General features: G+C 41.8%; 1 protein-coding gene across 2 annotated transcripts in view; it reads left to right on the top strand.

The window, feature by feature from the left end:
• The window catches only part of LOC121586524 (trafficking protein particle complex subunit 9-like), a 349,081-nt gene that overhangs the window by 89,216 nt on the left and 238,453 nt on the right, over nucleotides 1-21,412 (top strand). For both annotated transcript variants that reach the window (XM_041903274.2, XM_041903273.2), the window contains one exon: nucleotides 1,316-1,476. In XM_041903274.2, the coding sequence (XP_041759208.1) occupies nucleotides 1,316-1,476 (161 nt within the window). The remainder of the gene's footprint in view (nucleotides 1-1,315; nucleotides 1,477-21,412) is intronic.

Here is a 21,412-nt window from a genome sequence, read left to right as displayed (position 1 = left end):
AAAAGTATTTAGTCAGCCACCAATTGTGCAAGTTCTCCCACTTAAAAAGATGAGAGAGGCCTGTAATTTTCATCATAGGTACACGTCAACTATGACAGACAAAATGAGGAAAAAAAATCCAGAAAATCACATTGTAGGATTTTAAATTAATTAATTTGTAAATTATGGTGGAAAATAAGTATGATGGGCACATCACTTCCTCATAACGGTGTACTACTGGGATGTGGTGTTTGTTTGCACAACTACTTTTGATATGGATAATTAACTTTCTTTTTGGTATATTTGGTATATTTGGTTTACAAAGGCTTCTAAAGTTTGTAATTTCCACTTACAGATTTCAGACTTGATTTGCCCTAACAAAAAATGTATCAACCCCTACAAATAAATTATAATAATTATAATCCTGGGTCTTTCAGCATGACAATGATCCCAAACACACCGCCCGGGCAATGAAGGAGTGGCTTCGTAAGAAGCATTTCAAGGTCCTGGAGTGGCCTAGCCAGTCTCCAGATCTCAACCCCATAGAAAATCTTTGGAGGGAGTTGAAAGTCTGTGTTGCCCAGCGACAGCCCCAAAACATCACTGCTCTAGAGGAGATCTGCATGGAGGAATGGGCCAAAATACCAGCAACAGTGTGTGAAAACCTTGTGAAGACTTACAGAAAACGTTTGACCTGTGTCATTGCCAACAAAGGGTATATAACAAAGTATTGAGAAACTTTTGTTATTGACCAAATACTTATTTTCCACCATATTTTGCAAATAAATTCATTAGAAATCCTACAATGTGATTTTCTGGATTTTTTTCCCACATTTTGTCTGTCATAGTTGACGTGTACCTATGATGAAAATTACAGGCCTCTCTCATCTTTTTAAGTGGGAGAACTTGCACAATTGGTGGCTGACTAAATACTTTTTTTCCCCACTGTACCTCTCAAAGCAGCTGCTCTCTATCCCTCTCGATCGCGCGTCTTCTGTCTCTTCTCTCCCTCTCCGTGTCTGCCCCACACAGACAGGACAAGTAGGCGCGCAATGGATTATGGTCATTGTAATGACTTACTTACCACGTTTTATGCGCTAAACTATATAGAATATTGGCCTGTTGCAAACTACAACTCCCTACTACATCGCTTGATCTGATATATCTCTTGAGAAACTGTGCATTGAGCTCACAAAAAAAGAACAAAATGGAATTCAAATAATTGAACCGATGTCGGTCAATTAGTTGTTTAAAAACAGACAAATAACCGACATTTCAGTTTATCTCTTAGCCCTAGTCTGAAGACTTGTTTTAACCCTCCTGTATCTGTCTCCAGGTCGGCCCACCCCCTCCAGCCCTCTAAAGAGGAGTTGTCCAGCAGTGTGTCTGTCCAGCTGTTTAACGGAGAGACCCAGCATCTGACCATCACTCTGGAGAACATCGGCTCTGAAGACCTGGAGACACTGGAGGTCGCCTCCAAGACCTGTAATACTAAAGGTCAGGGGTCAGACAAAACGCACAAACATATGCACACACACGCATGCTTTCATGCTGTTTTTAAACCAGTCATTAATTTGATGTACTTTCCCTCCATCTGTGTCTCTCTCTCTCTCTCTTTCTGTCTCTCTCTCTCACTGTCTCTATGGCTCTCTTTCCCTCTCACACATTCTCTCTCTGTCTCTCCCTCCCTCTCTCACTCTCTATCTCTCCCTCTCACTCCCCTGGTGACTCCTCCTGTCCTCTCGGCAGCGTTAGAGGTCATTGGTCATTGTCTTTTGGCTCTTCAGCTTTTATGCTTTCATGTCTTTTCTCTTTGTGTTACTTTGCAGAGCTGGGATCCCCAAAGCTCTGCAGTTTCTCTCTCTCTCTACCTACCTACCTCTCTCTCGCTCTCTCTCTCTCTCTCTCTCTATCTCTCTCTCTCTCTCTCTCTCCCTTGTATCCAGCTGACATCTGCAATATGTTCTGACAAAATGTTGCACATCAACAGTTGTGTCACGTAGTTAGCCGTTACCACTCAAAAGTCAAACTTGTAGTTAAAACTGTAGTCCACCTGTGGTGCGTGGTTTAAATTTAAATGACCCACCCGCTCTGTCAGAGCTGTGGTTTACTGTTGGGGTTGTAGAGGGATGCAATTCGAGAGACACACACACACACCATTCCTTTTGAAGTTGCCAAGGAAACTGATGTGATGAGCAGAATGGCTGCAGTAGAAGTGGGAGTGGCTTGCCAGTACAGTGCTGCTGTGGAGCCTCAACAGCCTGCACACACTCTTACACACACACTCATGTCCTTATTTCAACTGCAGCGATTACATGGTTGTACAACTGACTGCATGATTGTACTAGCTCCTGTGTTTTCTATTCTTATATCATGGATACACTGGTTTTAACAGAGCTGGGGTAAACAATCGGTCTTCTTATAGGAGGAGAGTCCTCTGCTATTGGTTTGATTTTAACATACAGTACAGTCCTGGCTGTGAACTTATCTTGAACTTATCAAGGTGTTTCATTGTCTTTATGAATCACATTGAAAGAATCCCTTCTCTCGAACCAAATCTGAAAGAATATTCAGTACACTACTCACCATAAAGTAGGTTACAGTCTTATACCAACAAGAAGTGTTGATGTATTGGTTTCAAAGGGATCCCACGAGATATCTTCTCAATGTATTAACAGATTCTTAAAAGGTAATTTGTTAAACGGCATCAAATCAAATCAAATCAAATCAAATTTTATTGGTCACATGCGCCGAATACAACAGGTGCAGACATTGCAGTGAAATGCTTACTTACAGCCCTTAACCAACAGTGCATTTATTTTAAACAAAAAAAGTAAGAATAAAACAACAACAACAAAAAAGTGTTGAGAAAAAAAGAGCAGAAGTAAAATAAAGTGACAGTAGGGAGGCTATATATACAGTAAAATAAAGTGACAGTAGGGAGGCTATATATACAGGGGGGTACCGTTGCAGAGTCAATGTGCGGGGCACCGGCTAGTTGAGGTAGTTGAGGTAATATGTACATGTGGGTAGAGTTAAAGTGACTATGCATAAATACTTAACAGAGTAGCAGCAGCGTAAAAAGGATGGGGTGGGGGGGCAGTGCAAATAGTCCGGGTAGCCATGATTAGCTGTTCAGGAGTCTTATGGCTTGGGGGTAGAAGCTGTTGAGAAGTCTTTTGGACCTAGACTTGGCACTCCGGTACCGCTTGCCGTGCGGTAGCAGAGAGAACAGTCTATGACTAGGGTGGCTGGAGTCTTTGACAATTTTGAGGGCCTTCCTCTGACACCGCCTGGTATAGAGGTCCTGGATGGCAGGGAGCTTTGCCCCAGTGATGTACTGGGCCGTCACGCACTACCCTCTGTAGTGCCTTGCGGTCAGAGGCCAAGCAGTTGCCATACCAGGCGGTGATGCAACCAGTCAGGATGCTCTCGATGGTGCAGCTGTAGAATTTTTTGAGGATCTGAGGACCCATGCCAAATCTTTTTAGTCTCCTGAGGGGAATAGGCTTTGTCGTGCCCTCTTCACGACTGTCTTGGTGTGTTTGGACCATGATAGTTCGTTGGTGATGTGGACACCAAGGAACTTGAAGCTCTCAACCTGTTCCACTACAGCCCCGTCGATGAGAATGGGGCGTGCTCAGTCCTCTTTTTTTTCCTGTAGTCCACAATCATCTCCTTTGTCTTGGTCACGTTGAGGGAGAGGTTGTTGTCCTGGCACCACACGGCCAGATCTCTGACCTCCTCCCTATAGGCTGTCTCATCGTTGTCGGTGATCAGGCCTACCACTGTTGTGTCGTCGGCAAACTTAATGATGGTGTTGGAGTCGTGCCTGGCCATGCAGTCATGGGTGAACAGAGAGTACAGGAGGGGACTGAGCACGCACCCCTGAGGGGCCCCCGTGTTGAGGATCAGTGTGGCAGATGTGTTGTTACCTACCCTTACCACCTGGGGGCGGCCCGTCAGGAAGTCCAGGATCCAGTTGCAGAGGGAGGTGTTTAGTCCCAGGATCCTTAGCTTAGTGATGAGCTTAGAGGGCACTATGGTGTTGAATGCTGAGCTGTAGTCAATGAATAGCATTCTCACGTAGGTGTTCCTCTTGTCCAGGTGGGAAAGGGCAGTGTGGAGTGCGATAGAGATTGCATCATCTGTGGATCTGTTGGGGCGGTATGCAAATTGGAGTGGGTCTAGGGTTTCTGGGATTATGCTGTTGATGTGAGCCATGACCAGTCTTTCAAAGCACTTCATGGCTACAGACGTCAGTGCTACGGGTCGGTAGTCATTTAGGCAGGTTATCTTAGAGTTCTTGGGCACGGGGACTATGGTGGTCTGCTTGAAACATGTTGGTATTACAGACTCAGTCAGGGACATGTTGAAGATGTCAGTGAAGACACTTGCCAGTTGGTCAGCACATGCTCGGAGTACACGTCCTGGTAATCCGTCTGGCCCTGCGGCCTTGTGAATGTTGACCTGCTTAAAAGTCTTACTCACATCGGCTACGGAGAGCGTGATCACATAGTCGTCCGGAACAGCTGGTGCTCTCATGCATGCTTCAGTGTTGCTTGCCTCGAAGCGAGCATAGAAGTGGTTTAGCTCGTCTGGTAGGCTTGTGTCACTGGGCAGCTCGCGGCTGTGCTTCCCTTTGTAGTCTGTAATAGTTTTCAAGCCCTGCCACATCCGACGAGCGTCAGAGCCAGTGTAGTATGATTCAATCTTAGACCTGTATTGACTCTTTGCCTGTTTGATGGTTCGTCGGAGGTCATAGCGGGATTTCTTATAAGCGTCCGGGTTAGAGTCCCGTTCCTTGAAAGCGGCAGCTCTACCCTTTAGCTCAGTGCGGATGTATCCTGTAATCCATGGCTTCTGGTTGGGGTATGTACGTACGGTCACTGTGGGGGACGACATCATCGATGCACTTATTGATGAAGCCAGTGACTGATGTGGTGTACTCCTCAATGCTGTCTGAAGAATCCCGGAACATGTTCCAGTCTGTGCTAGCAAAACAGTCCTGTAGCTTAGCATCTGCGTCATCTGACCACTTTTTTATTAACCGAATCACTGGTGCTTCCTGCTTCAGTTTTTGCTTATAAGCAGGAATCAGGAGGATAGAGTTATGGTCAGATTTGCCAAATGGAGGGCGAGGGAGAGCTTTGTATGCGTCTCTGTGTGTGGAGTAAAGGTGGTCTAGAGTTTTTTTCCCTCTGGTTGCACATTTAACATGCTGGTAGAAATTAGGTAGAACGGATTTAAGTTTCCCTGCATTAAAGTCCCGGCTACTAGGAGCGCTGCATCTGGATGAGCGTTTTCCTGTTGATTAATGGCCTTGTACAACTCATTCAGTGCAATCTTAATGCCAGCATTGGTTTGTGGTGGTAAATAGACAGCTATGAAAAATATAGATGAAAACTCTCTTGGTAAATAGTGTGGTCTACAGCTTATCATAAGATACTCTACCTCAGGCGAGCAAAACCTCGAGACTTCCTTGGTATTTGATTTTGTGCACCAGCTGTTGTTTACAAATATACAGAGACCGCCACCCCTTGTCTTACCAGAGTCTGCAGTTCTGTCCTGTCGATGTAGCGTATAGGCCTCTAGCTGAATGTTATCATTGTTGTCGTTCAGCCACGACTCCGTGAAACATAAGATATTACAGTTTTTAATGTCCCGTTGGTAGGATAACCGTAATCTTAAATCGTCAATTTTATTCTCAAAAGATTGAACGTTGGCTAATAGGATTGATGGGAGAGGCAGTTTACTCGCTCGCCGTCGGATCACTACGAGGCACCGGATCTGCGTCCCGCGATATCTCCGTCTCTTCCTCACGCGAATGACCGGGGATCTGGGCCTTGTCGGGTGTCTGTATGATATCCTTTCGCGAACGCCTCGTTGAAGAAAAAATATTCGTCCAATGCGAGGTGAGTAATCGCTGTCCTGATATCCAGAAGCTCTCTTTGGTTATAAGAGACGATGGCAGAAACATTATGTACAAAATAAATTACAAATAACGCGGAAAAACACACATAATAGTACAATTGGTTAGAGGGCTGTAAAACGGCAGCCATCTTCTTCCGGCTAAAAGTATGAAGCATTAATACAAACCTAATCACTGTTGTCCAGAACTGCAAGCTGCACATCAACGTTAGAAAGAATGTTTCCTAACTTTTACACTTTCTTTGTCAGCTTTGGTGAAAAGCCAAAAGGCTTTTAAAGTGATGATTGATTGGGTTTGTTTTCTCTCTGGAAGCAGAAACGCTCTGGATATGATGAAATTACAGAATTAGAGGCTGTGTCGCAAATAGCACCCTATTCCCTATATAGTGCACTATTATTGACCAGTAGTGCACTGTATAGGTAATAGGGTTCCATGTCAGACACAGCCAAAAATTGGAGTACCGTAAGTGGAGGAAAGGAGTATCATCTCATTTTCTTATTACGTCTAGTCATTAAGAAGCTCTGTGGTTTATTTCCCTAGAGGGGTTTACCTTGGCATAGATCCTGGAACAGATTTTCTTTGAGTTTTGCCAGATATCATACAGAAACAGAGTTCATCTGATTTAGTTGAGATTCCTTCACTTCAGTCCGGGTTTATTGGATGGTGATATGTCTTGGAGATGTTGGGAGGAGCACTCCCACTTGACATGACATTTGGTAATGAACAATTTCTAAAGCATAGGTAGGCATTATAAAAGGTCCTTAAGAGGCCTTACAGTGCCTTCAGAAAGTATTCACACCCCTTGACTTTTTCACATTTTGTTGTGTTACAAGGTGGGATTAAAATGTATTTAATTGTCCTTTTTGTCAACGATCTACACAATGTCAAAGTGGAAGAAAGATTCTAACATTTGTAAAACATTTATGAAAAATAAAATGCTAATATATCTTGATTACGCAAGTAATCAACCCCCTGAGTCAATACATGTTAGAATCACCTTTTGCAGCGATTACAGCTGTGAGTCTTTCTGGGTAACTCTCTAAGAGATTTGCACACCTGGATTGTACAATATTTGCACAATATTCTTTTTTAAATTCTTCAAGCTGTGTGAAGTTGGTTGTTGATCATTGCTAGACAGCCATTTTCAAGTCTCGCCATACATTTTCAAACTGATTTAAGTCAAAACTGTAACTAGGCCACTCAGGAACATTCAATGTCGTCTTGGTAAGCAACTCCAGTGTATATTTGGCCTTGTGTTTTAGGTTATTGTCCTGCTGAAAGGTGACTTGTCTCCCAGTGTCTATTGGAAAGCAGACTAAACCAGGTTTTCCTCTAGGATTTTGCCTGTGCTTAGCTCTATTCCGTTTCTTTTTATCCTAAGAAAATCCCTAGTACAGTACTTGCCGGTGACAAGCATACCCATAACATGATGCAGCCACCACCATGCTTGAAAATATGAAGAGTGATAGTCATAACGCTTTGTATTCAGGACTTGAAGTTAATTTCTTTGCCACATTTTTTTTGTATTCTGTACTGGCTTCCTTCTTTTCACTCTCTCATTTAGGTTAGTATTATGGAGTAATAACTACAATGTTGTTGATCCATCCTCTGTTTTCTCATATCACAGCCATTAAACTCTGTAACTGTTTTAAAGTCACCATCGGTCTCATGATGGAATCCCTGAGCAGTTTCCTTCCTCTCTGGGAGCTGAGTTAGGAAGGACACCTGTATCTGTGTAGTGACTGGGTGTATTGATACACCATCTAAAATGTAATTAATAACTTCACCATGCTCAAAGGGATATCTGCAAAAAAAATAAAAACATATACCGATAGGTGCTTTGCGAGGCATTGGAAAACCTCCCTGGTCTTTGTGGTTGAATCTGTTTGAAATGTACTGCTCGACTGAGGGACCTTACAGATAATTGTATGTGTTGGGCACAGAGATGAGGTAGTCATTCAAAAATCATTCAAAAATCATGCTCAACACTATTATTGCACAGAGTGAGTCCATGCAACTTGTTAACCTCTACGGGATCGGTGTCCCGTATACGGGACGGTTGAGCAAACGTGTGCTAATGTGATTAGCATGACTGTTGTAAGTAACAGCAAACTTTCTAGGACATAGACATGTCTTATATGGGCAGAAAGCTTAAATTATTGTTAATCTAACTACACTGTCCAATTTACAGTAGCTATGACATTGAAAACATACCATGCTATTGTTTGAGGAGAGTGCACAACAACAAAAAACGTATCACGGCAACTGGTTTGATACAGTCACCTCTGAAGGTAAATAATGCACTTACATTCAGTAATCTTGCTCTGATTTGTCATCCTAAGAGTCCCAGAGATAAAATGTAGCATTTGTTTGATAAAATCAATTTTTATATTCAAATGTAGGAACTGGGTTCTACAGTTCGAACCCCTGCTGTCTTTGGCTCCACACCCACCCCGCCCGGCCATCTAGAAGTGTGAAAGTTAGTGTATAAGCTAATGATTCATCGTTTATGACATTCCTGGGAGTGTGTAAACTAAAATTTTGTATTACCATATAATTTTTGTATATTCTCTATAGTTATGTACATGACAATGTATAAATTGACCAATTCAGCACATTTGGGCAGACTTGATGCAAAACAGTACAGTATTGCAATGCTTCACTGGATCAATTTGAAACTTTGCAGAAACACTGCCTAAACTGCAATATTATACTGTGGCCTTTCTCTTGCATTTCAAAGATGATGAAAAAAAATACAAAATAGAAAACGCATGTTTTACCACATCTAATGTGTTATATTCTCCTACATTAATTTCACATTTTCACAAACTTAAAAGTGTTTCCTTTCAAATGGTATCCTTTTAAAAAAGAATATGCATATCCTTGCTTCAGGTCCTGAACTTTTTTTTTACTCCTGAACTTATTTACGCTTGCCATAACAAAGGGGTTGAATACTTATTGATTCAAGACATTTCAGCTTTTCATTTCTAATTCATTTGTAAAAAATTATAAAAACATAATTCCACTTTGACATTATGGGGTATTGTGTGTAGACTAGTAACACCATCTCAATTTAAACAATTTTAAGTTCAGGCTGTAACACAACAAAATGTGGAAAAAGTCAAGGGTTGTGAATACTTTCTGAAGGCACTGTATAAAGGGCTTGTGAAGGTTTCATTATGCCTTAAAAGTTGTTGTTAGTTGTAAGTGGGACCAAAAGGGGGAAACTTACAGTTCCTTCAGAAGGTATTCATACCGCTTGACTTATTCCTTCATTTTGTTGTGTTACAGCCTGAATTCAAAATTGATTAAATATATATTTTTGTGACCCATCTACACACAATACCCCATAATGACAAAGTGAAAACATGTTTTTCGAAATGTTTGCAAATGTATTGAAATTGAAATGCAGAAATATGTTGTTTACATACAGTTGATGTCGGAAGTTTACACACACCTTAGCCAAATACATTTAAACTCAGTTTTTCACAATTCCTGACATTTAATCCTAGTAAAAATCCCTGTTTTAGGTCAGTTAGTATCACCACTTTATTTTAAGAATGTGAAATGTCAGAATAATAGTAGAGAGAATTATTTATTTCAGCTTTTATTTCTGTCATCACATTCCCAGGTCAGAAGTTTACATACACTCAATTAGTATTTGGTAGCATTGCCTTTAAATTGTTTAACTTGAGTCAAACATTTCGGGTAGCCTTCCACAAGCTTCCCACAATAAGTTGGGTGAATTTTGGCCCATTCCTCCTGACAGAGCTGGTGTAACTGAGTCAGGTTTGTAGGCCTCCCTGCTCGCACACACTTTTTCAGTTCTGTCCACATATTTTCTATAGGATTGAGGTCAGGGCTTTGTGATGGCCACTCCAATACCTTGACTTTGTTGTCCTTAAGCCATTTTGCTACAACTTTGGAAGTATGCCTGGGGTCATTGTCCATTTGGAAGACCCATTTGCGACCAAGCTTTAACTTCCTGACTGATGTCTTGAGATGTTGCTTCAATATATCCACATAATTTTCCTTCCTCATGATGCCATCTATTTTGTGAAGTGCACCAGTCCCTCCTGCAGCAAAGCACCCCCACAGCATGATGCTGCCACCCCCGTGCTTCACGGTTGGGATGGTGTTCTTCGGCTTGCAAGCCCCCCCTTTTTCCTCCAAACATAACGTTGGTCATTATGGTCAAACAGTTCTATTTTTGTTTCATCAGACCAGAGGACATTTCTCCAAAAAGTACAATCTTTGTCCCCATGTGCAGTTGCAAACCGTAGTCTGGCTTTTTTATGGCGGTTTTGGAGCAGTGGCTTCTTCCTTGCTGAGCGGCCTTTCATGTTATGTCGATATAGGACTCGTTTTACTGTGGATATAGATACTTTTGTACCTGTTTCCTCCAGTATCTTCACAAGGTCCTTTGCTGTTGTTCTGGGATTGATCTGCACTTTTTGCACCAAAGTACGTTCATCTCCAGGAGACAGAACGTGTCTCCTTCCTGAGCGGTATGACGGCTGCGTGGTCCCATGGTGTTTATACTTGCGTACTATTGTTTGTACAGATGAACGTGGTACCTTCAGGCATATGGAAATTGCTCCCAAGGATGAACCAGACTTGTGGACATCTACAATTTATTTTCTGAGGTCTTGGCTGATTTCTTTTGATTTTCCCATGATGTCAAGCAAAGAGGCACTGAGTTTGAAGGTAGGCCTTGAAATACATCCACAGGTACACCTCCAATTGACTCAAATGGTGTCAATTAGCCTATCAGAAGCTTCTAAAGCCATGCCATCATTTTCTGGAATTTTCCAAGCTGTTTAAAGGCACAGTCAACTTAGTGTATGTAAACTTCTGACCCAGTGGAATTGTGATACAGTGACTTATAAGTGAAATAATCTGTCTGTTAACAATTGTTGGAAAAATTATTTGTGTCATGCACAAAGTAGATGTCCTAACCGACTTGCCAAATCTATAGTTTGTTAACAAGACATTTGTGGAGTGGTTGAAAAACGAGTTTTAATGAATCCAACCTAAGTGTATGTAAACTTCCGACTTCAACTGTAAATGACTATCGCCCCGTAGCACTCACTTCTGTCATCATGAAGTGCTTTGAGAGGCTAGTTAATTACCATATCACCTCCACCTTACCCGACACCATATACCCACTACAATTCGCAGATTGCCCCAAAGAAGTCCACGGACGACGGAATCGCCATTGCACTGCACACTGCCCTATCCCACCTGGACAAGATAAATACCTATGTAAGAATGCTGTTCAGTGGTAGGCCTGATTACCAACAACGGTGAGACTGCCTACAGCAGGGCAACAAATTAAGAATGTCTATTTCACCAGCCACATTGGCAGGTTGTCAGTTTGCAGGGCTCTACAATGCGAGCGTTACATTCGGGAATAAAAATAGTTAAAAGTCAAGTATAAGCACGTTAGAAAAAGAAGTAAGTCCCATGTGGCTCAGTTGGTAGAGCATGGCATTTTCAAAGTATTACTGCTTTTTTGTTTCATAGTGGCAAATTGCGCAAATACAGTGCATTTGGAAAGTATTCAGACCCCCTTTTCCACATTTTGTTACGTTACAGCGTTATTTTAAAATTGGTTAAATTGTTTTTTTCCATCATAAATCTACACACAATACCCCATAATGACAAAGCAAAAACAGGTTTTTAGAAATGTTAGCAAATGTATTAAAAATAAAACACTGAAATATCACATTTACATAAGTGTTCAGACCCTTTACTCAGTAGTTTGTTGAAGCACCTTTGACAGCGATTACAGCCTCGAGTCTTCTTGAGTATGACGCTACAAGGTTTGCACACCCAATGTTTTTGGGGAGTTTTTCCCAATCTTCTCTGCAGATCCTCTCATGCTCTGTCAGGTTGGATGGGGAGCGTCGCTGCACAGCTATTTTCTGGTCTCTCCAGAGATGTTTGATCGCATTCAAGTCCGGGCTCTGGCTGGTTCACTCAAGGACATTCAGAGACTTGTCCCAAAGACACTCCTGCGTTGTCTTGGCTGTGTGCTTAGGGTCGTTGTCCTGTTGGAAGGTGAACCTTCGCCACTGTCTGATGTCCTGAGCGCTCTGGTGCAGGTGTTCATCAAGGATCTCTCTGTACTTTGCTCTGTTCATCTTTCGCTCGATCCTGACTAGTCTCCCAGTCCCTGCCGCTGAAAAACATCCCCCCCACTGCATGTTGCTGCCACCACCATGCTTCCCCGTAGGGCCAAAGAGTTCAATCTTGGTTTCATCAGACCAGAGAATCTTGTTTCTCATGGTCTGAGAGTCTTTTAGGTGCCTTTTGGCAAACTCCAAGCGGGCTGTCATGTGCCTTTTACTGAGGAGTGGCCACTCTACCATAAAGGCCTAATTGGTGGAGTGCTGCAGAGATGGTTGTCCTTCTGGAAGGTTCTCCCATCTCCACAGATGAACTCTGGAGCTCTGTCAGAGTGACCATAAGGTTCTTGGTCACCTCCCTGACCAAGACCCTTCTCCCCCGATTGCTCAGTTTGGCCGGGCGACCAGCTCTAGGAAGAGTCTTGGTGATTCCAAACTTCTTCCATTTAAGAATGATGGAGGCCACTGTGTTCTTGGGGACCTTCAATGCTGCAGACATTTTGTGGTACCCTTCTCCAGATCTGTTCCTCGACACAATCCTGTCTCGGAGCTCTACGGACAATTCCTTCGACCTCATGGCTTGGTTTTTGCTCAGACATGCACTGTCAAATGTTGGACGTTTTAGAGACAGGTGTGCGCCTTTCCAAATAATGTCCAATCAATTGAATTTACCACACGTGGACTCCAATCAAGTTGTAGAAACATCTCAAGGATGATCAATGGAAACAGGATGCACCTGAGCTCAATTTCGAGTGTCATAGCAAAGGGTCTGAATACTTATGTAAATAAGGTATTTCTGTTTTTAATTTTTTTATACATTTGCAACAATTTCAACCAATTTAACGCTTTGTCATTATGGGGTATTGTGTGTAGATTGCTGAGGGAAAAACATTATGTAATCCATTTTAGAATAAGGCTATAACATAACAAAATGTGGAAAAAGGGAAGGGGTCTGAATACTTACCAACTTACAACCTCTCACTTTCAGTTATTTGAAAAGGAAATAATCTCCCAAATATCACTATTTCTAAAACAAGCCATAGAAAGTTGGTTGCAATTTCAATTTAATCCTCCAGAAACGACAGAACAAATAATGCAACAAATATTGTGGTTAAATTCAAATATACTAATTGACAAAAAACCTTTATTTTTTGACAGAATGTTTAAAAAGGTATAATCTTCCGTAAATGATATCATCGGTAGGACTGGTGGAGTTATGTCGCACATGCAGCTAACAAAAACATATGGAAATGTCTGCTCTACCCAAAATTACAACCAAATAATTGCAGCCTTACCGCAAAAGTGGAAGAGGAAAGTTGAAGGGGGAGAAAGTAAGGAACTTGTCTGTCGGCCTTGCATTAAAGAACATAATTGGTTAAGGAAAACTGTGATAAATAAAAAAGTATATCAGTTTCACTTAAGGACCAAAGGATTGACAGCCGTCCCATATAGATTGCAAAATAGTTGGGAAGAGATCTTTGACGTACCGATCCCATGGCATAGTGTTTATGAACTGACACGCAAAAACGACACCGGATTCAAAAATTAGAATCTTTCAATTTAAATTATTATATAAAATTCTTGCTACCAATAGAATGTTATTTATATGGGGGATACAATCTTCCCAGCTCTGCAGATTTTGCTGTGAAGAGATAGAATCATTAGATCATTTGTTTTGGTTCTGTCCATTTGTAGCTTGTTTTTGGACACAGGTCCAGGAATGGCTAAAGGATTGCAATATTTACCTGGAACTAACCTTGCAGATAGCATTACTGGGTGATCTGAAAAGTCATAGTCAATCAATCAATAATATAATAATACTTTTTAGCAAAAATGTTTATTTTTAATTCACAATCTGTAGAAGCAATGAGAATAGAAAGGTTCAGAACTTTTGTAAAACATCACAGTACGGTTGAAATATATATGGCAAATAGAAATCCTATATGGATGGTGTTAAGAGATAGATGGGAGGTATTGAATAGAGTTGAAGGATGGGACTAATAACAAATAACAACAAATAATAACAAAGATAGCTAATAATGTAAGCATACTGTGTCCATAATAAGTATATAGGTTGTATGTTGGGAGCTTTTGGGAAAGAGCACAGTTAGAAAGATATGGCATTTAGAAGCAAACCGGATGGACATCATGAAAATGATCGGAGAGGTTGAGAGTAGAAGAAGTTCAGGAGCAAAAAAATAAATAAATATATATATATATATATATATATATATATATATAGATATAGAATTATTGTAAAATTAACTCTGTCCATAAGGTGTAGATAGTAAGTATAGACCGGAAGTAGAGGCCTGGGCGTTGTTGTTCACTAATTTACTCCAAGTAGGGGAAAGGATGGTGGGGTTGAAAAGTAATAAAGGGGAATATATATATAAAAAATAAAAATAAACATGGGGGATTGGAAGTGATGCAGACAATTACATTGATAGAAGATACAATCTATCTGCAATATTAAGCTGATCCATCCCCCCAGAGAAAAAAAAAAAAAAAAAAAAGTTGTAGAAACATCTCAAGGATGATCAATGGAAACAGGATGCACCTGAGCTCAATTTCGAGTGTCATAGCAAAGGGTCTGAATACTTATGTAAATAAGGTATTTCTGTTTTTATTTTTTTTATACATTTGCAACAATTTCAACCAATTTAACGCTTTGTCATTATGGGGTATTGTGTGTAGATTGCTGAGGGAAAAACATTATGTAATCCATTTTAGAATAAGGCTATAACATAACAAAATGTGGAAAAAGGGAAGGGGTCTGAATACTTACCCAATGCACTGTAAATACTAATTTTATATACCACCTCGCGCTGGAACACTGCCTTGCAGGGGAGCTGAGCTCACTGAGTGAAGTGCTGATGAATTCATTTTTTGGGTGCAGCGCACAGGCATAAAAGTTGGTCTAATTTACTCTGAAGTCTACAAAGTGAGACTTTGTCCTCGTGTTTCTTGGCTATTTACGTTGTTTTGTTCACATGCTCAATTTTAGTTTGAGTCTGCTGCTTCAACTGATATCGAAGAGACGCCCTAGTCAGATCCCAAATTTCTCACACACTGACACACTTGACAGGACTTGAGTGGCCCTTTTACAACGAATACTTTCCCGCCTTTAAAGGGGCAGCTGAAGATTTTCTCTGATACTTTGATCAAAGAACAGGTCACAAAAAATGTAATGAAATTTAGCAATATACCACATTACTTCTTACTAATACATTTCTTGTTTTAGAAACATTACAAAGCATGGTCATCCGTTTGAGCGTTTTTTAAATGTAATTATGGCCCCCAAAAATATTTTAGCTGGTAAAAAATCTGAGTGGCTGGTCATTGTTTTCATCTACTTGCCACAGTGGCTGGCGGACCAAAAAGTTAATTTTAGGTTCTAGCCTACAGGGAGGAGGTGAGGGCCCTGGTGGTGTGGTGCCAGGTAAATAACCTCTCCCTCAACATCAACAAAACGAAGGAGCTGATGGTGGACTACAGGAGACAGCAGAGAGAAGAAGGTGCAACCTTAGGAGGCTGAACAAATTGAGAGCATCCTGTCGGGCTGTATCACCGCCTGGTAGGGCAAATATAGCATACGGAACCACAGGGCTCTCCAGAGGGTGGTGCGTTCAGCCCAACACATCACCGGGGGCACACTGCCTGCCCTCCAGGATATCTACAGCACCCAGTGTCACAGGAAGGCCAAGAAGATCATTAAGGACCTCCAGTGCATCAAACCTGGGATCGATCTCCAGGCCATCTCCAGGCCATCAAACTGTTAAACAGTCACCACTAGCCAGCCTCTGCCCAGTACACTTCTGTGAACCTTAGTCATTGTTCTAGCCGGCTACCACTCGGTACTCTACCCTGCACCTTAGAGCCTGCTGCCCTATGTACATAGTCATTGAACACTGTTCACCTTAATAATGTTTACATACTGTTTCACCTACGTTATATGTATACTGAACCAAAATATAAACGCAACATGCAACAATTTCAACGATTTTACTGAGTTACAGTTCATATAAGGAAATAAGTAAATTGAAATAAATGCATTAGACCCTAATCTATGGATTTCACATGACTGGAAATACAGATATGCATCTGTTGGTCACAGATACTTAAAAAAAAAAGAAAAGGAAGGGGCGAGTCAGTATCTGGTGTGACCACCATTTGGCTCATACACCTCATACATGCGACACATCTCCTTCGCATAGAGTTGATCAGGCTGTTGATTCTGGCCTTTGGAATGTTGTCCCACTCCTCTTCAATGGCTGTGCGAAGTTACTGGATGTTGTTGGGAACTGGAACACGCTGTCGTACACGTCGATCCAGAGCATCCCAACCATGCACAATGGGTGATATGTCTGGTGAGTATGCAGGCCATGGAAGAACTGGGACATTTTCAGCTTCCAGGAATTGTGTACAGATCCTTACAACATGGGGCTGTGCATTATCATGCTTAAAGATGAGGTGATGGCGTCGGATGAATGGCACAACAATGGGCCTCATGATCTCGTCACTGTATCAAATTGCCGTCGATAAAATGCATTTGTGTTCGTTGTCCGTAGTTTAGGCCTGCCCATATCATAACCCCACCGCAACCATGGGGCACTCTGTTCACAACATTGACATCAGCAAAACGCTCGCCAACATGACGCCATGCACGTGGGCTGCGGTTGTGAGGCCGGTTGGACGTACTGCCAAATGGTAGAGAAATTAACAAATTATCTGGCAACAGCGCTGGTGGACATTCCTGCAGTCAGCATGCCAGTTGCACGCTCCCTAAACTTGAGACATCTGTGATGTGTGACAAAACTGCACATTTTAGAGTGGCCTTTTATTGTCCCCAGCACAAGCTTCTTGATATGCCACACCTGTCAATTGGATGGATTTTCTTGGCAAAGGAGAAATGCTCACTAACAGGGTCCCCTGTAGCTCAGTTGGTAGAGCATGGCGCTTGCTACGCCAGGGTTGTGGGTTCGTTTCCCACGGGGGGCCAGTATGAAAATGTATGCACTCACTAACTGTAAGTCGCTCTGGATGAGAGCGTCTGCTAAATGACTAAAATGTAAATGTAAATGGATGTAAACAAATGTGTGCACAAAATTTGAGAGTAATTAGCTTTTTGTGTGTATGGAAATTATTTTATTTCAGCTCATGAATCATGGGACCAACACTTTACATGTTGCCTTTATATTTTTGTTCAGTGTATAAACTGTATTTTGGTCATGGCTCATCCTATATAACTTTATTTTTTGTGTATACATTTTTTTTATTGCTAAGGAATACTGCACTGTTGGACCTTGAAACACAAGCATTTCTCTGCACCTGCAATAACATCTGCAAATCCAATAAACGTTTATTTTATTTTATTTGACACACACACACAGGCAGCTCAGCCAAAACCCCATGGTGTAGCCTCAGAGGGGGAACACCGCATGGAGCTCTACATGATCTAATCAGGCCTGTTAATTGCACAGCAGTGCCATGGATCATACTACAAAAGCCTTTTAGTGAGAGCTCAGTTGTCACTTGTTGGCAGCCATTGTGTCCTAATTGCTTTAGGAACAACTGTATAGTATTATTAGGGCACAAACAGATTGATGGAGATATATGTATCAAAGATTTTAAATCCTACATTTACATACAGTATCTCTATGGGTTTGAAGTTCTGGTTTGAGTGTTGCCATCTAAACTAAAGGACACTGACATTTGGTGCAAACCATATTAATTTTCTGTTTATTTTAATAATAATAATAATAATAATAATAATAATAATATATGTCATTTAGCTTTTATCCAAAGAGACTTAGTCTTGTGTGCATACATGGGTGAGCCATGCTCTACCAACTGAGCTACAGAGGACCATTATTCTCAAGGTCATGCTGAAAGAGGGATTAATAAGGAATACAATGGTTGATGGGATGTCGTTTTTCATTCTTGTTCAAACTGATTCATGTAGCCAGTATCAGTTATTTTTCTTTGTAAGATGAATCACTTGCTGAAGTAGGCCTGTTATACCTGATTGGGGTTTGACTCAAAACAATTCACCAACTCGGCCGTGTAGAGATTGTAGACCTAGTTACATTTTGATTAAGCATTCTTGCATCAGATGAAGTGTGAAAAGACATTGTGTGACTGTGGCGTGGTCATGCTACCTCTCCCTGTCCTAGTGAATCATTGGACCAGGCAGACTGTGTGTTGCTACCAGGTGTATTTCCTATTTGGACCAGGCAGACTGACTGTGTTGCTACGAGGTGGATTTCCTATTTTTGATGTCTCCACTCAGTCTTCTTTGCCATCCCAATCATGACAGCTCTCTCTCTCCTTCTCATGGACCAAGCTACCCAATGGACTGACACGCTGAGAAAAAATAGAAAAATATTTTGTTTTGTCAGCAATGTTTTCTCCGAAGATCTGTCTAAGGCCGTAGTGTGTGTGTGTGTGTGAGACCATACAGTACATTGTGTATCTAGCTAGCTGTCCTTGTTAGGGCTGCTTCCCCAGGCAGAACCCCTCTGTCTACAGGTAGATGAAGGATGCCTGCTCGAACAAGGAGAGGAGGCAGCTTCGGAGGAAGTCGTGACAGTCATGAACAGTCAAAATCATGTTTTTCATGAAATGTGATGATATTTGAAGGAAACAATATCAAAGTACGATGTCCAAAGTATGAAAAAATTACTGTTGCATCTACATCGATGAAGTTACTGCTCCCCTCCCCCATGTCAAACACTTGGATTCATTTTAATTCACCAATGGTAACATGATATTCTCTTACCTAATTTTAACAAGTACCACCTTGTAAGCGACATCGGAGAAGATGTGTTTGCAGAGGGGAGTGGTTTATGTAGCTAGATAGCTACTCTACTGGTGCCAAAATTTGAATGTAGGGTGTCAGCAAGTTTAATAAAAAGTTTACCCTATTCATCTATGGCAAATATACTTATGTTTCCATTTTCATCTGTGTCTGGTGTTAGCTAGTTACTGGCTAGCTAGGTCTTCAGCCAGCATGGAACAAAATGGGGGGAAGGGTCGTTCAAAACTCTGATATAGTTGTCATGTCAACACATCCGTCAGTGCTGCTGTGAACCACATCACAAGAGACATGCCAAACGGGAGATGTACAATTTTGTTTTTTTATATCATTGATGCAATTTCAATGTTTGAGTTGCTTTGTGTATCACCAAATTTGCTTGAGATGATTTTACTGCAATACTGCTCACTGCATACAAGTTGCTTGACATAGGCGTTTCAAAGAGCTGTCAGTCAAGGCGAGCTCATGAATATAAGCTCCCCGCCCACTCAGCCTGTCTTTTAAACTTCATGGTAGTTGGCGATGAGAGAAAGTCATTTTCAGAATAACTGTTCAGGACCTTTAAAGGGGTCACCAGAGCAGAGAGACGGACAGACCAGTCCTGGTGTTATCCTCTCCTGACCCGGCCACTCTCTAGTGGGCCTACTTCATCATATACTGCTAGTTGTCCTGGCAACTCTGTCCTCTGCTCCTCTACAGGGCGTCTGTGTTTGCCCTAGCTCCCAGTGTGCCTCCCTTCCTCCCCTGTCTCCCTCCCTCCCTCACTCCATTCTCAGTATTCACTATGAGAAATACATTAATAAAAGATGGCGTCAGTTCTTCACAATAGGGAAGAGGCATCTGTAGAAAAGCGAACCAAATTTCTTCTGTCTATGCCTCAGCAGCCAACTAATATGAGAGAGAGAAAAGTGGTTGAGCCAAGAATTTATGGAGGAGTTGCAGTTCCACCTTCTGTCCACAGGGGGCAGTAGAGACAGTGTGAACAGGGTTGTAGTCAGTCTGCCTGCTTCGACTAAACTGATTTTAGTGGTATACTGGCAGGTTATATATAGCTTAATGGAGTGTGTATTAATTATAAGTGAATGTCACTCGACTGTTCTTCTCTCCGGCCCCATGTCTTACGGACCGACTGTATAAGACCTGGGGCAGCTGTGTGTAGGTCTGTAGGACATGGACCAGCTGGAGTGACAGTGATGGAAGAAGGGCTGTCGGTATGAAAGGCCGATCAGCGATCGATTCATCAGGGATGAAAACAATGCAGTTTTCTGTTCCTCACCAACAGGGTGTTGAGGGTTCACTAGCTCTGCTCTATGTTTTTGGTGCTCTACAGTTAGATATTGCTTCACTCTTAGAAGCACTCATTCATTCAAGTTGATGTTAGGCTGAACTCTGCATGCTCGCTCTGTGTTAGCATGATAGAGAAATGATGGTCTGTATCTCAGCTGTCTCAGACATCTAGAAAATAGAGAGAGTGTGAGTCAGAGATGGAAGCAACAGGAAAACGAAACCATTTGGGAAACTTGCTATTGAAATTGATATTTTTTCATGTTTTTTTTCTGAAGCGGCTCCGCTGTGGTCTACAGTCTACATGTATTTATTATTTCTGGTGTAGAAACAGCTCTGTAGTACTTCAGTCAGACAGAGAGATCTCCCAGCCCAGCCGTCGATGAATAGCGTGATTGTGTCTTTTTGTATTAATGATGATACCAGGGCTAACATCGCTAGTTCCAACTCTCGTTGACTAGCCTACGTGTTGAATAATGCAGTCTAGGTGTCAACATGGGGAGATTAATAGCTTTGTTTTTCCCCTTATCTCCTCCAGTCTCTCCATCTCTTTCTCGCTCTCCATCCCTTTCTCTTTAGCCATCCCTTTCTCTCTCTCCATCCCTTTCTCTTTAGCCATCTTTCATTCCCCTTCTCTATACTCATCTCTCCTTCTCTCCATCCATCTCTCTCTGCCGCACAGTTGGTGCCTCTCGCTCCCTCCCTTCCTCCCCTCTCACTCTTTCTCTCCCTCTTTCCCCCTCTCTCTCGCCCTCCCTCCATTAATTCACGCAGTGTAGTCTCTACTTCTATGAATATTTCAGGCTCTGTGTCATTAAGACAATCTATATTTCATGGCCCCCCTACCTTGTCACCTTTTTGGGGATCAGACGTTTCCTACGTGAGTCTGTGAAGTGCATTATACATTTCATGGGATGTACCTTACTAGGCTCTAATGATCTAGTCTAGTGCACTTACCTTTCTCACTCTTGTACCTGCAGAGTAGTTTATTTCACCCCCAAAACTTGGATGTTTGGCAATCACAAATCTTCTGAATTATGTGTGTTAGGATTACACAATAATTCCACTTACTCCTGAGATTCTACACAAACTCAGTTTTTTACTATGACACCCAGCATGCCCATGTCCGTGTTCAGCTCAGTAAAATTGTCCACCATTTATATTTGATGATACCTACATGCCCAATTGCTAAAGTACATCCATTTTGAGCTATTAGGGCCTTGTCATTCACAGGGATTTCAGCTACAGAGAGATTCTCACATCAACTTT

This window comes from Coregonus clupeaformis, chromosome 17, assembly GCF_020615455.1.
Source record: "Coregonus clupeaformis isolate EN_2021a chromosome 17, ASM2061545v1, whole genome shotgun sequence".
Lineage (NCBI taxonomy): Eukaryota > Metazoa > Chordata > Actinopteri > Salmoniformes > Salmonidae > Coregonus > Coregonus clupeaformis.
This window is presented reverse-complemented; position numbering and strand designations above follow the sequence as displayed.